Consider the following 13,358-nt stretch of genomic DNA (forward strand, 5'->3'; position numbering starts at 1 on the left):
CCCCTCCCCAACACCCCATACATGCCCCCATTATGTAATCAACAGATAGCATATTAAGGACTAAGCGTGCATTTGACTATTAAGCAAAACTTCATAACCATACTAGACTCTTAGACATGCTTCATGAAACAGTTGTGCATGCTCCCAACAGTGTAGATTATTGCCACTGCCATTGTGCTCTGAAAGCTTTCTAGAACTTTCCAAGTGATCACTGTTGGAAACAGAATGGAGGGCAAGATGAACCTTTGATCAAATCCAGAAAGCTTCACCATCAACAAAACTAACTGTCCTGAATATATATACTAGAAAGAACAAGCATGTTTTAAGTTTCTTTCTAATCAACAGCTTCCAATTTTATACCTGAATTTTGGGATATGTTTATTTATTAGAACATTTTTACTCTGCCTTCGCATCACCAAGAGACAACCAGTTTAAGAATTACAGTAGGAGGACTGAGAAGGGAATCTAGGGATTCAAAGAGTGTTTATTAAATGTTCAGTTCATCTTTCTAGCAACCCTGTGAAGTTAAGTTGCTTGGGAAGAGTATGTATTCAGAGGAAGAAGGGCTAAGTGCTTAACTTCTATAAAAAGAGATGCAAGAGTTCAAACTTGAAAGTATCAAGTCTGGAAGCTCTTTCCAATTCTATTTGATGTTCCTAAAGTTCAAGGAACTCAGTAGTTACCAAGCAAAAAATAATATACACTGCATACCTCCCCCCCACACACACACAAAGAAAAAGAACTGAGATTGAACAGAAATTGCCTATATAACATATATTTAGTGTGTACTGCAAGGAACAGCATCAAGGATGAGGCTTGATTATTTGTTATTGTTAGAGGCACCAAGCTATTAACAAGTATTTTTAGCCCTGAGAAGAGCCTGTGTGTGAGAGAGAGACACACCATTCAGAACCAGCCACCTGTCAAATTCATTTAACTATTAATAATATTAATAACATTACCACAACACTGCCACTGAACAATTTAACTGGAGATGCTGGAGATTCAACCTGGAACCTTCTACAGGAAAAGCAGGTGCTCTACCACTGAGACCCACCCCGTAGGAGAGGTAAAAAGAGAAGAGTGAGGGTTTGTGGGTGGGTGAGAGCACATGTATTTGTGCAAGAGGCATCATTCAAAGCCAGCCAACTGTCAAATTCCTTGTTCCACTAAGAATCTGACAGGTGGCCAGCTTTGAATGGTGCCTCAAAACACACACAAAACTTCTTTTCATAGGGAGATGGGGAAGGGCTTATTGCAGCTGAGTGGCAGAACACCTTCTTTGCATGCAGAAGATCCTGGGGTTCAATCCCCAACATCTCCAAGAAGGGCTGGAATAGAGCCCTGCCTGAAACCCTGGGGAGCTGCTGCCAGTCCATGTAGACAATATAGAGCTAGATGGACCAATGAGTCCGAGTCAGTATCATCAGGAGCACCCATAGCTGAATGGCAAAGTAATTGCTTTGCATGCAGAAAGCCCCTGGTTCAACAGCTAGCATCTGCCTGAAATCCCCAGAGAACTGCTGCCAGTCCAATGGTCTAACGGAGTATAAGGCACCTTCCCTGTGCATTTTTCTGGGGGTACACAGGGGTACACATACCTCAAAACATTTTGTGAACCTTTGTACTTTTGTCCATTTACTGTATTTATTTTTCCTGATTTGAACTATAAAATGATTTTCTTGGGTCAAAATGAGCACCCCTAAACTCCCCCCCCTTTTTTTTAAAGCACTGCACGTTCCTATGTTTCTGTGATGGGGAAAAGGAGAAGATTATTTACAGTATTGCATTTATTAGTAGCCTCATAGAAGATTCGCTACAGGGGCAACGTGCAGTTTTACAAACTAGAAACTGCTAAGGTGGAGTGAAGCTCCCAATGGTTCTTCCTCATCCTTCATGAAGCCTTTTGAGGTTGCATACACACCATACTTTTAAAGCACACCCCTGCTTCTAAAGAATCCGGGGGGGCGGGGCGGGGTAGTTTACCCCATTACAGAGCTACAATTCCCAGCAAACTGTAGTTCCTGTCACACTATGTGTGTGTGTGGAAATGGACTTTAAATGTGCTCTCACTGTATGGTATGTGTGTGTATGCAGACAAAATGTATTGGGCCCCATGGGTGGCTGGGGTTAAGGGATAATGGGGGGTGAGTTGAGATAAGAGAAAATGCCCATCTTCTGTAGTTGGAATTGTATTTCTATTCGGGATTATTTCTTACGTATTTCGAATATTTAAACCCCCCTCTTCCGCCCTAAAAGCGAGGGGAAGGAGGTGTCGCTAAGGAGGAGGGGTGAGAGGTGGCCCTGTCAAAATAGGGAGGGCAGCACTCTCGGCCTGTCAAAATTGGAGGGGTCGGCAACACACAAGGCTTTAAAAAAATGGGGGGGGGGTCGCAACACCCTCAACCAGAGCCATGGAAGGAAAACGAAAGAGACCCGGCCTCCCGCTTCCCACCCCCACCCCCCTCAGAGGATACTCACCATCATTCACACCAAGGAGAAGCCGAAAGGAAACCCCGCAAGCAGACTCAGACCCAGCGCTTCTGCCGGCGCTGCCGCCATCCTCCTGGTCCTGCCCAGAGGGGTGGGAAGGTACAGTTTACCTCAGCGCGACGGTTCCCCTCAAATGAAGGAAAAGCGGGGAGAGGATGGGGGGGGGAGGAGGGTGAAGGGAGGAGGGGGAAAGGCGGCGAAAAGGCCGGCCGGCGCGCCTCAGCCAATCAAGAGCTGGCCAAGCTCGCACGCGCTGCGGGCTCCCGCGCCCCTGCGATTTCTTGAACAACTGACTCCCCTTCGCCGCCGCGGCTAAGCGCCACGCCCACTGCGCGCGACCGGGCCACGCCCACCAACGAAAGGAGAAGAACGAGGAGAAAAGGCGGCTTGGCGGACTCCGCCCACCGGCTGCCACTCTTCCAAGAAGGCCTGCCCCTTCTCCTCTGTCCCGGGAGGTGGTAGGTTAGAATTAGATCGAGCAGCCGTAGCGCTGTGTGTGTGAGATAAGCAATAAAGATAACGATCGGGAGGTTCGCAATCCAGAGCACGCTTGCTTGGGAAGGGGTACAGCTCAGTAGTAGTATGTACTTATTTATTTTATTGCGTTTGTGACCCACATTTTTCTCCCAAGGCATACATGGCTCGTATGCCAACATGAATAAAATATTCAAGGAGGTGGGGGGGGGGAGGCAGGTGAGTCATGCCCCACACAATCGATTACACGAAACGGCACACGCACAACATTTGAATGGCAATGTCTATCAACTTGGGGTGGGGCGACCCCCTCAAATATTTTATTGAGGGGCCAAAGGCTCCTATGCAGATTTAATCCCCACAACAATACTGTGAGGTAGGTGAGGCTGAAAGGCTGTGGTCGGTTCAACATCACCTAGTGAGGTTCATGGCCAAGTGGAGATTTGAACCCTGGTTTGCCAGCTCCTACCCCCACACCCAAAGCACCAGACCCAGCTGGCTATCTAGTAAAGCAACTCCTTTTTTCAGGCGGAAAGCCCTGGGTTCAGTTCTAGACATCTCTACAGTAAAGGTTAAGAGAGACTTCCTGGCTGAAATCCTAGAGCTGGTGTTTAAATGTCTTTGCTGAATTATGAAAAAGCTATCAGTGGGTGTAGGATGGTGGTTTTCGGGACAATCTGCACTCCTGCTGCTCAGAAGAGGTCCTTACTAAAAATGTGAACCATACTGTTTAGGAATTTCCAGAGTGTAAAGCTGTGTTACAACAAAGACAACTCTTTAAGAACAGCATATCTTGTGGCACCTTAAAGATAAGGCCTCTAAAGTTTATTATGACATAGGCTTTCATGGGCTACAGTCCACTTCCACCAAAGCTTATGCTGTAATAAGTGTGTCAGTCTTAGGCCTGGTTCATCCACAACACTAACCTCAAGTGGATCCACAGACACTCAAACAAACTATGGCTTTTCTTCTACTTCCAAGCAGTTCTTAACTCATGCTTTTGTAGTTGGTGAGCATCTGGGGTAGGGTTGCCAAACGAACCATGGTTAGGGGGTTGGGTTCACACATAACACCAAGAAATAAAAAGGCTAAGGTTTGTAAACCAATAGCAAACCATGATTTCAGATAGTGGTTTGTTGGCTATAAACAAAACACAATTCACCTGTGGGGCAAGGTTTGGATGATCAAACAAATCATGGTGGCTTTCAAAAACAAAGACAAAATAACTCACCCACAGTTTAATAAACCATGGTTTAGCATTGTGTGTGAACCAGGCCATTCATGTGCCACAATACTTGTTTTTATGTACTGGGAAGGAAGTTCAATTGAATGCATAGTAGCATGGCTTCTCATTGTATACAACTATATTTCATTATTGTTTGTCTGCAAATAAATGTTGCAGGTTTTTGAAACCCCGGTTAAAAACCAACCAACCCCGCAGAACTTCTTCTGCAAGGGGCAACAATGGATCAAATGAATTGAGTGTGTACACAATGGAAAATGATGCTTCTCTCCTTCTTAAATACTGTTGACTGTCTCCAGCCTAGGAGGGAGAAGGACAAGCTGGTGTGTAAACACCACAGGTAACTGAGACTCTTTTATACATACAAGCTTAATCCCAGACTAGTTCTACCTCCACTGTGAGAGGAATCATGCCTCTGAATCATGCTGGGAATCACAGGTGGGCAGATTGTCCTTGAATTTATGTCAAGCTTGCAGATTTCCCACAGATATCTAGTCAGTCACTGTGATAACAGGATGCTGGACTAGATGGGCCAGTGACCTGACTCAACATATTGGTCTTATGTTTGCAGATGTGATATAGGGGCTTAGATCAGTGAATGCTCCTCCCTCATGAAAAAGAAAGAGCACCCAAGGGGAGGAGGATATGAAGCAAGGCTGATGGGGAGTGTGGCTCAAGAGGGTGTGTGGCCTAGCAGGGACACATGAAACAGCATTGCACCCCCATTGATCGAGCCGTGAACTGTTGGTGTATCTTTTGGTGGCAAAAGTGCACCAGAACAGATTTGATATATTCAAATGCAGAAACCACCAGAGTTTGAAGTCTGCAATTTTGAATATTTACAACCACTTATATTTAAGAAAAGCTATATCTAGCATCTTCACTGTACAGCTTTCACCATCAGCTGAAGATGCACCTTTTTACCCTAGACTGAACAGCTAAGGTATTTTGATTTATGGGACCCACATCTTTTGCTAAATTCATCCTATTCTGTTCCATTTTGATTTTTTCACACATTCAAAATTTTTTGCAATGATTTTATCTGTTTCTATAACTATATACTGTATTGTTGTAAGCTGCTCAGGGACTGTGTGGTGAAGGGTGAGGAAGGAATCTTACAAATAAGCTATTAAAATACAAATATAATATCAAGGTCTTACAAACTGGGCCATTTGAAACTCCTGCCCCAGGCCTTCTTGCATTTTTCTTGAGACTCTCAGCCAACTAACAGCACACCCCTTTGCAAATTCAGCAATCTCAAAAGCTGTATCGTCATTTTATTTGCCAGAACTGTGTTCTCACATTATAGCTCTACCATATTATTTGCTAATCACATAAAAACCTAATTTTTATTCTCTTCCCCCCTCTCCCAAGCCTGCCCCTGCAATTTTTATTCTTTTTACAATGAATTGCTGTTGAGATGGGCCAGCTGGGAAGTCTTCCTCAGTCTTAATACAGTATTTGATGCTCCTTGTTTCTTTCAGTATTTTGTACATCTTCTTTCAGAGACATCTACCATGCAACCATCTGGTTGTCTTCTCCTTAATCAAGGGGTACAGTTCATATAAGTCTTTACAATCAACAAGAGGTTCATCCAAAGACAGCTATGCAGACTTAATACAAATGACTACAACACCCTACAGCCTGAAAAAATGTACTTTAGTTTTTCATAAGAAATGCAAAGAGCCTCTGGGTAGCCCCTCAGCAGCAGGCTGCTGCTCTTGTTGCTATAGGCTACTGGTTCTTCAGCCCTCAGCCTGGGAAATTCAGACATTCTATGGCAACACTTTCCCCCAGGTATTCTTTCTTGTTCTAAAGTTTCAAATCCAGGGGGAATAGCCTCATGTGCAACAATCCAGAGGTAGCCACCAAGAGGACTGTATTGTTATTTAAAGCCTTGGACGTTTGGGTTAGGAGAGTCAGTCGTCTTAAGAAGAGAAGCATTCATGGGGTTCTTCTCATCAGCTGCATGCTGCTCCTTTTCTGCCTCCCAAGCAGAGTGTCCAGGCTCAGAATATACAAAATGAGGAATAGGCGGAGCAGACTGAGGCTGGAGACTTATGCAGGCTTCTCAGAGGAACCCTTGGAGGTGCTTGGAGGCTGCGGATCACCATTGGTACTTTCACTTGGAGGAGGAGGAGGCCACGTTGTCTTCTGGTGAAGATGGCTGGAAAAGTAAAACAGGCGTCACTCTGGGGCAGGGTTTGGGGCAGGAGATGGATGTGGAAAGAACACAAGGGAAGAACAAAGGAAGTGGGAAGGGATCCTGGGTCAGCTCCTAAGATTACAGCCAGGAAGTCCTGGTGTGAGAATGGGCCGCATGGGAAGAGATGCTTACCCTCAGTGCATCTTTGCTGATTCTACAGATGCACTATTTGTTTTATTTATTTAGTATGGGGATTTCACACCCCACTTTATAGCCTATAGCCTCAAAGGCAATGATATAAGTAAAAGCACAATAATATTAATCAAGTCAATAAAAATTATTTAAAAACAACACACAAAGCAGAATTCAAAACAATATAAAACAGATTAAGAACATTAGATCTTAAAACATGCACACCAAATCATACCACAAGTGATCTAGGAACAGTTTATGTCAGCTTCACCAACTAATTAACATGGGATTTGTGAGCAGGAGGATTTCCCAGTGCACTGAACCTCATGTAGGAACCCAGCAAGAAAAGGTGACCCGGGCACATCCAATCACTCAGGGAAGAAACTAGGTTGCAAGAGGTTTTTCTCCTCTCAACCTTTGTTGGAGGAAGTTGCTTACTTGGAACTATCTATGGTGTGGCAACTCCTGCTTACTTGGAGCTATCCAGGGTCCTGCAACTCCTGCCTTGCATCCTGAAATCAGATCGTACTAGGACAGGCACCTGCCAAGGCCCACAGCTCTCCAGTCCCCAACCAATGTATCAGAACCCCTTATGGGAAAGGGCTATAGATCAGTGATAGATCACCTGCTTTGGATACAGAAGATTGCCAGTCAGTGTAGGCAATACTGAGCTGCATGGACCAATAAACATAAGAACATAAGAAGAGTCCTGCTAGATTAGCCCGGTGGCCCATCTAGTCCATCATCCTGTTTACACAGTGGGAAACCTCAAGCAGGACCCAAATACAAGAGCACTCTCCTCTCCTGTGGCTTCTACCAACTGGCACTTAGAAACATTATTGGCTCTGACCATCTGACCTAGTGTAAGGCAGCTCCCTATGTTCCTAGCCCTCCTCCTTGCTGACCCTGCCTATTCGCCTCCCATCTGCAAAAGAGCAAGCAGTGGCAAGCATGAGGGAAGATGGAGCAGTATCTTTCACTTGTCTGGGCAGGTATGTCAATGGGGCCTGGGAAGAATAGGAGGGTCTGCATAGGACATTTTGCCAAGCACCCCAAACTTGCATCTGGAAGTGTGCACAATTTCTAATAGTCTGTGACACACACCTACACACCAAATTTTTGTTCATATCAACAAACATCAGAGAGGTCCAAACTGCAAGCAGCTGATCTAAGTCTCAGGGGACAGAACAAATGACATGGGTGTGCTGCTTTAGGAAGTTGTGGGTGGTCTGGCAGATCATCCGGATATGAGAAGAAGAGGACTGTTTGAACTTTAATAAACTCGAATGCATTTTCAACCACATTTTCAAAGAGCCTTTAATAATTCAGATAACTAGCAGGGGGTGCAGGATGGGGAAATATACTTTCATTTTAGAACTAAGATCAGGGGATGGTGTTTAGCTGGGTGATAGAGCACCTGCTTTGCACGTGGAAGGTCCTGGGTTCAGTCTCTGGCATCTCCAGAAAGGGCTGGGAGAGATTCCTATCTGAAACACTAGAGAGCTGCTGCCAGTAAGAATAGGGGTAACTGAGCTAGATGGACCAATGTTCTGACTCAGCATAAGGCAGCTTCCTATGTTCTTATGATCAAGTAGAGGCAGTGGTGCAGGTAGGCAATGTCAGACCCTGGACTCATTGGTCTTACAGGGAAGTTATCTCTGTTGGTAGCAATACGTATTATTTCACTTACTTCAAAATGTGGTGAGCTGGAACTGCTACATTTGGGAGCCCCTCTGCTCATTCTGCTGAGTGGGATTCCCATCATATGCCTGAAATCTTGCCATGTAGCACCATTGGTTGTAGGATCACTACCTGGTGCTTTGAAATCTCAGGTTTGTTATGCCGTTACCTAATCCCTGGCCTTCATTTCCAATGGCAAGAATCTAAATATATGTAATTGCATTGAGCTTACATTTACTTCATGTTACCTTTGTCTCTCTTCCTTTTCTGCCCTCTCACCATTACCTATTTATTTATTTATTATTTGGACATTAGTCACTCACTACAAAGGAGACACTAAGCCGAAGGCATAGCATAGAAACCAAAAAGAACACATTTCAATAATACAATTACAAAGACCACCAACAAATCCAGCTAAACAGCAGACCTTCAACAGCAGAAAACAGTTATAAATGAACAGCAAAATTTGTAAGTATTATGCTGTAAAACTCCATATACACAAATGGTCCAATGCAAATGGTAGTATTTCTTCTTCATTTCCATAATTAGACTACGCAAGCACAGGATTTAAAATGGGGAAGGGGGAATAAGTTTCTAGTCCATCTGGCTTTAGATTTCCTGGTGAAATTTCAGAAGTCAGTCCTGGCTGCTATATTTCTTTATGACACCGTTCATGCAACAGATACACATGCTTTGGAGAGGCAGGAGAATAAGAGAGGCAGATACTCTGATAGGTGATTTGAAGAAGCTGCATAAACCAGAGATGGCCAACAAGCTTCCTGTTGAAGAAAAGGTGCCAAGATACTCACTCTTTGTAGTCAGGGGTGCTGTCACCAGCTGTACAGTCATCCCAGTCATACAGAAAAGCTGTAAACCCAAGTGAAAGAGTAAAAGATCAGAAAACACTGTCACATCAATATAAAACAGATCTAATGTGGTATTAAATGTTATCAGTTCTTAAATCAACAACTGAACATCATTAATTAGGATCCAATCAGGTGAACAGCAACAAGGTGCACACATAGCCACATCCCCAAAGTTCTTCTCCTGCTCAGATTTTAATCTAAGCCACAGAAGAACTCAACCCCATTCTCCTACCAACCCACTGGCCCACTCTCCCACTTGGCTCTAAGCCCCTTCTCAAACTCCACCAGGGTGTCAAAGCTGGGAATATATGTTCCATTGTATGGTTCTGTTCATCTCCATGAAGCAGGGGTGTGAGTATTGTTCTGAATCCACCTATTCTCAAACCTTAGGTAGAGCTAGGGCTCAGTACCTGAGCTGACTCCTGGAATATGTGCGGCAACAAAGAATGGATACCCCTGAGCATGTGTAGAGTACATTTGCTGCACCACTAGCCAAAGCCATCAACACTCATACATCTGATAGGCAGGCTTCCTCTCTCTGTGTGTGTGTGTGTGTGTACATGCACAAACACACATGGAGCAATGGAGCAGCTATTTCCTTATCCTGCGTCAGCTGAGTGGGAGGATTTCAACTGAAGGAAAGAACCATGCAAACACATATTCCAGTGTGACTTCAGTGTTCATACACAAATACTCCCTCAAGTGGCATTGAACTGCATTACAGGGAAGGAACTTCCACAAAGGGGATTCAAAGGGCGGCTGACTTTTGAGTAGGAAGCTGAATACTTTCAGAACAGCATTAAGCCCTCAAATTTATTGGCTTACCAATTAAATCCCAACTCACTCTAAATACATGAACCCTAGTGATGTAACTAAGTTTTCTAAAAGTGGACTTTTGAGTGCATTGCCTACAAATTGAGTCAATTTGTATGATTTGTCTTTTGTAGAACAGGTTTCTTTAAAGCAGATTTGAAGTCCTAGGTATGGAGAACCACTTCAAAAGATGTATGCAGCAGTTGGTGAAAGGGCAGGGCTTTTAGCGGCTATGAGTATAGCTTCAGCACCTTGGACAGGGCACCCTTGATTAAAAGCTGGGAGGGATCTTCTGATCTTAATCAGCTACAACTTAATCTTGGGATGCTTCCAGACTGTTGCAAGTTTCCAGTGGGTGATTCAGTCACATACTAGCAAATTCAAGTTGTGCAATTCAAGTTGGTTTGGCACTCTTTTACAACAAACCCTCTTCCTCCCCTCCAAATCCCCCCCCCTTATTCATAAGGTATGGGAAATGCATTAGAAAAGTATGAGATAACAGTTGGTGGACGCAACATCATATAACCTCCCCCCAAACAATTAAGAATGAATGTTCAATAAACAGCTGATGTCATTGAAACCTCCCTCCCCAAAAAATAATTGGGATGAATGGTTAATAAACAAGTTGCCTGGAAGTGACCTTGGAAAAGACCCCTGTGCAAAATTGCCTATAGAGATGTGTGTCTCATGTTTTAACAGCCCCATGTGTATTACATGGGCTGCCCATTCATCCAGCATCTCAACTGCTTCCTTTTTTGGGTTTGGATGGGCAACCTTTTTCAGTCTGTTGGCCACATTCCCTCCTGGACAAGCTTCTGGTAGGGTGAAATATCCCAGTGGTGGGTGGGGCCAGAGGAAAAAGTGGGTGGAGCAACAAATGTAAATTTTACCTTTTTAGAGTAGACTAGTTTCTCTGTTCTCCATCCAGAGAAGCAGGAGCCATGATCAGAGTTCAAGGAACACAGCACCAGCCACGCAAAAACATTGGCCATAGGAAGCAGGGTCAGTGAGGGGGTGTGGCCTGGGAAGAGTTCTGAGGGCCATATAGAGAGGCTCAGAGATATTTGACCCCCATGCCTGGGATTCCCCAACCCTACTCTAGGGAGAGACTTTTAAATTTATACATTAATTTCTATACCACCACATCAAAGAAAAGTTCTAACCAAAGCAGGGTTCATAAAATCAAAGGTTAAAAACATAAAAAAGTCAAAGACTGACAGAGCCGAAAACTGGGTCATATGGCAGGGTAAGTTTGTGTAAATAGAAATGCTTTAAGCTAGTGTCTGAACCCGAACCCAGAGGACACCTGCTTAATGTACAAAGTCAGTGAATTCCACAATAACAGGGCTGCTTTCATTGTACCTGCCAAATTGATGTTATATGGGACAATTTGCAACGCTACTCAGGAAGATCTCAAAGAACAGGCAGGAACCCTTTAAATTTGACCCAGTAGCCAGTGGAGACTGCTCCATCAGGGCTAATATGACACTACTCCACCAGCCTCCAATTGCCCTCAGCCAACCCCCGCCTACCCACATTCTCACTTACTACCAGTTTATGGGCTGGTGTCTTGTAGAACTCAGGACCGAGGAGGATGTAGAGCAACCTAGAGTTAGTCGGCTGCACGTGCCATTGGCCTCTCAGCTTCTGCATTACCAGTTCCAGTGGGCACTAGCCACCAGTGCCAGCAGCATGTTGGCAGCCAGTACCAATTCTTTGTCAATGAGATAAACCAGCTCCAGGCTGCAAGGAACTCACCTTCCTTTGTGGCATTAGATGACGAGATGGGCTCCAAGAGTTCTTTTGCCTCTGCTATCAACAAGCCTGCAAGATCTGGAGGTGGAAGAGGAGCTTCTGAGGTTCTTCCTGTTTTATCCTCGTCTGCTTGACTGTCAGCTCTTACAAGAGAAAAAAGATCTTGTTTTCCTATTTATTTATTTTTAGATGGACATGCTAAACAAGTGCCCCCACCACCCTGACCTGGTTTCAGTCTCATCTGAGCCACAAACTCACTAGGTTGCCTTAAGTAGGCCACCACACTAAGTGGGGTGGGAGGGCCTTTTGCAGTCCAAGAGCCGCATGCCTTCATGGACAACATCGTGGGGGCCACATGCCGGTGGCGGGCAGGGCAAGAAGCACCAAAAAGTGGCCAGATCAATGAATGTGATTCTTAGCTTTGTACAGCCAGCTACATCCCAGTCACACAAAAGCCAGAGGTTTTTATGTGTGCAAAAACACACAAACAACCCTACCCCTCCGTCCAGGCAAACGGGAGGCATGCACACAATTCAAAGACACCTGACACAAGCAACTGAGGAAGGTGCAGTGCAGTACCAGTAATGGGTTTTACTGGTGATAGGTGTAGGCCTGGGAGGGGGCTCAAGGCTCAAGAGATACAGAGGCTTGGATGGCTACCTTTGGCTCTCAGCCTGATGTTTCCCACCCCTATATTATTCTATTTATCTATTTCTCCCAAAGGAGCCCAGGGTGGCAAACCAGAAAAAATAAAGCAGTAAAAGCTCTTCTTTAAAACATCTCAAAAACAAATCCATTCCAGATACAGACTGGGGAAAAGCGTGACTTTAAATTCTTGTTGAAAGAGGAAGGTCATCCATAGGTACTGAAAAGTCAATGGAGACTACCCCTGTCTAATATTCAAGGGGAGGGAATTCCTGAGAGTTAGGTGCTGCCACACGGAAGGCCCAGTTCTGATACTGTGCAGAACAGACATCTTAAAAAAGATGGTATCTGCAAGACGCCTTCAGAACACAGTGATTGATACCTGTCAGAAATCCTGGCCCCAAACTGTATAGGACTTTATCCATCAAAACCAGCACCTTGAAGTTAGCCCAGTAGCTAATTGGCAGCCAGTGCAATTCTTTCAATAGTAGAGTAATATGTTGGCAATATCCTGCTCCTGTGAGTAGTCAAGCCGCTTGCGTCAGATGCAGCTTCTGGGCCAGCTTCAAGGGCATCCCTACATAGAGTGCATTGCAGTAATCCAGCCTGCACATGGATGGCAGCAATCAGGCTATCCTATACCAGAAACATCTGTCACTATTTTGACCAGCCAAAGCTTGAAGAAGGCACTCCTAGCTACTGAGGTCATCAGGGCCTCTAGAGTCAAAGATGGATTCAGGAGAATCCCCAGACTATGAAACCTCTCTTCCAAAGGGAGTGAAATCCAATCCAAAGCAGACAATTGACCAATTATCCAGATTCTTGAATCACCCACTCATAGCATCTCTGCCTTTCCAGGATTCAGAGTCAGGTTATTGACCCTCATCCAGCTCACCACTGAGTCCAGGTCCAGGTCCAGGGCTTGAACAGCCTCTGCTAATTCACATGTGAAGGAGAAGTAGAGCTGGGTATCATCAGCATACTAACGACATGGCAATATACAAATAATACTGGTCTACCTAACAGGGTTGGTGCAAGGATTACTATGTGA

General features: G+C 44.7%; 2 protein-coding genes across 2 annotated transcripts in view; both read right to left on the bottom strand.

Moving 5' to 3' along the window:
• SEC14L5 (SEC14 like lipid binding 5) overlaps positions 1-2,655 on the bottom strand; it is a 46,045-nt gene extending 43,390 nt beyond the window's left edge. The window contains exon 1 of the mRNA XM_033167176.1: positions 2,482-2,655. The gene's annotated coding sequence lies outside the window, so the exon portion shown is untranslated. The remainder of the gene's footprint in view (positions 1-2,481) is intronic.
• Positions 2,656-5,467: 2,812 nt separating this feature from the next.
• Positions 5,468-13,358, bottom strand: part of LOC117056998 (syntaxin-binding protein 4-like) — a 58,668-nt gene continuing 50,777 nt past the window's right edge. The window contains exons 21-23 of the mRNA XM_033167711.1: positions 11,666-11,805; positions 9,038-9,095; positions 5,468-6,377 (exon numbers count right to left, since the gene is read on the bottom strand). Coding sequence (XP_033023602.1) covers positions 6,269-6,377; positions 9,038-9,095; positions 11,666-11,805 — 307 coding nt within the window. The 3' untranslated portion in view covers positions 5,468-6,268. The remainder of the gene's footprint in view (positions 6,378-9,037; positions 9,096-11,665; positions 11,806-13,358) is intronic.

This window comes from Lacerta agilis, chromosome 13 (assembly GCF_009819535.1).
Source record: "Lacerta agilis isolate rLacAgi1 chromosome 13, rLacAgi1.pri, whole genome shotgun sequence".
Lineage (NCBI taxonomy): Eukaryota > Metazoa > Chordata > Lepidosauria > Squamata > Lacertidae > Lacerta > Lacerta agilis.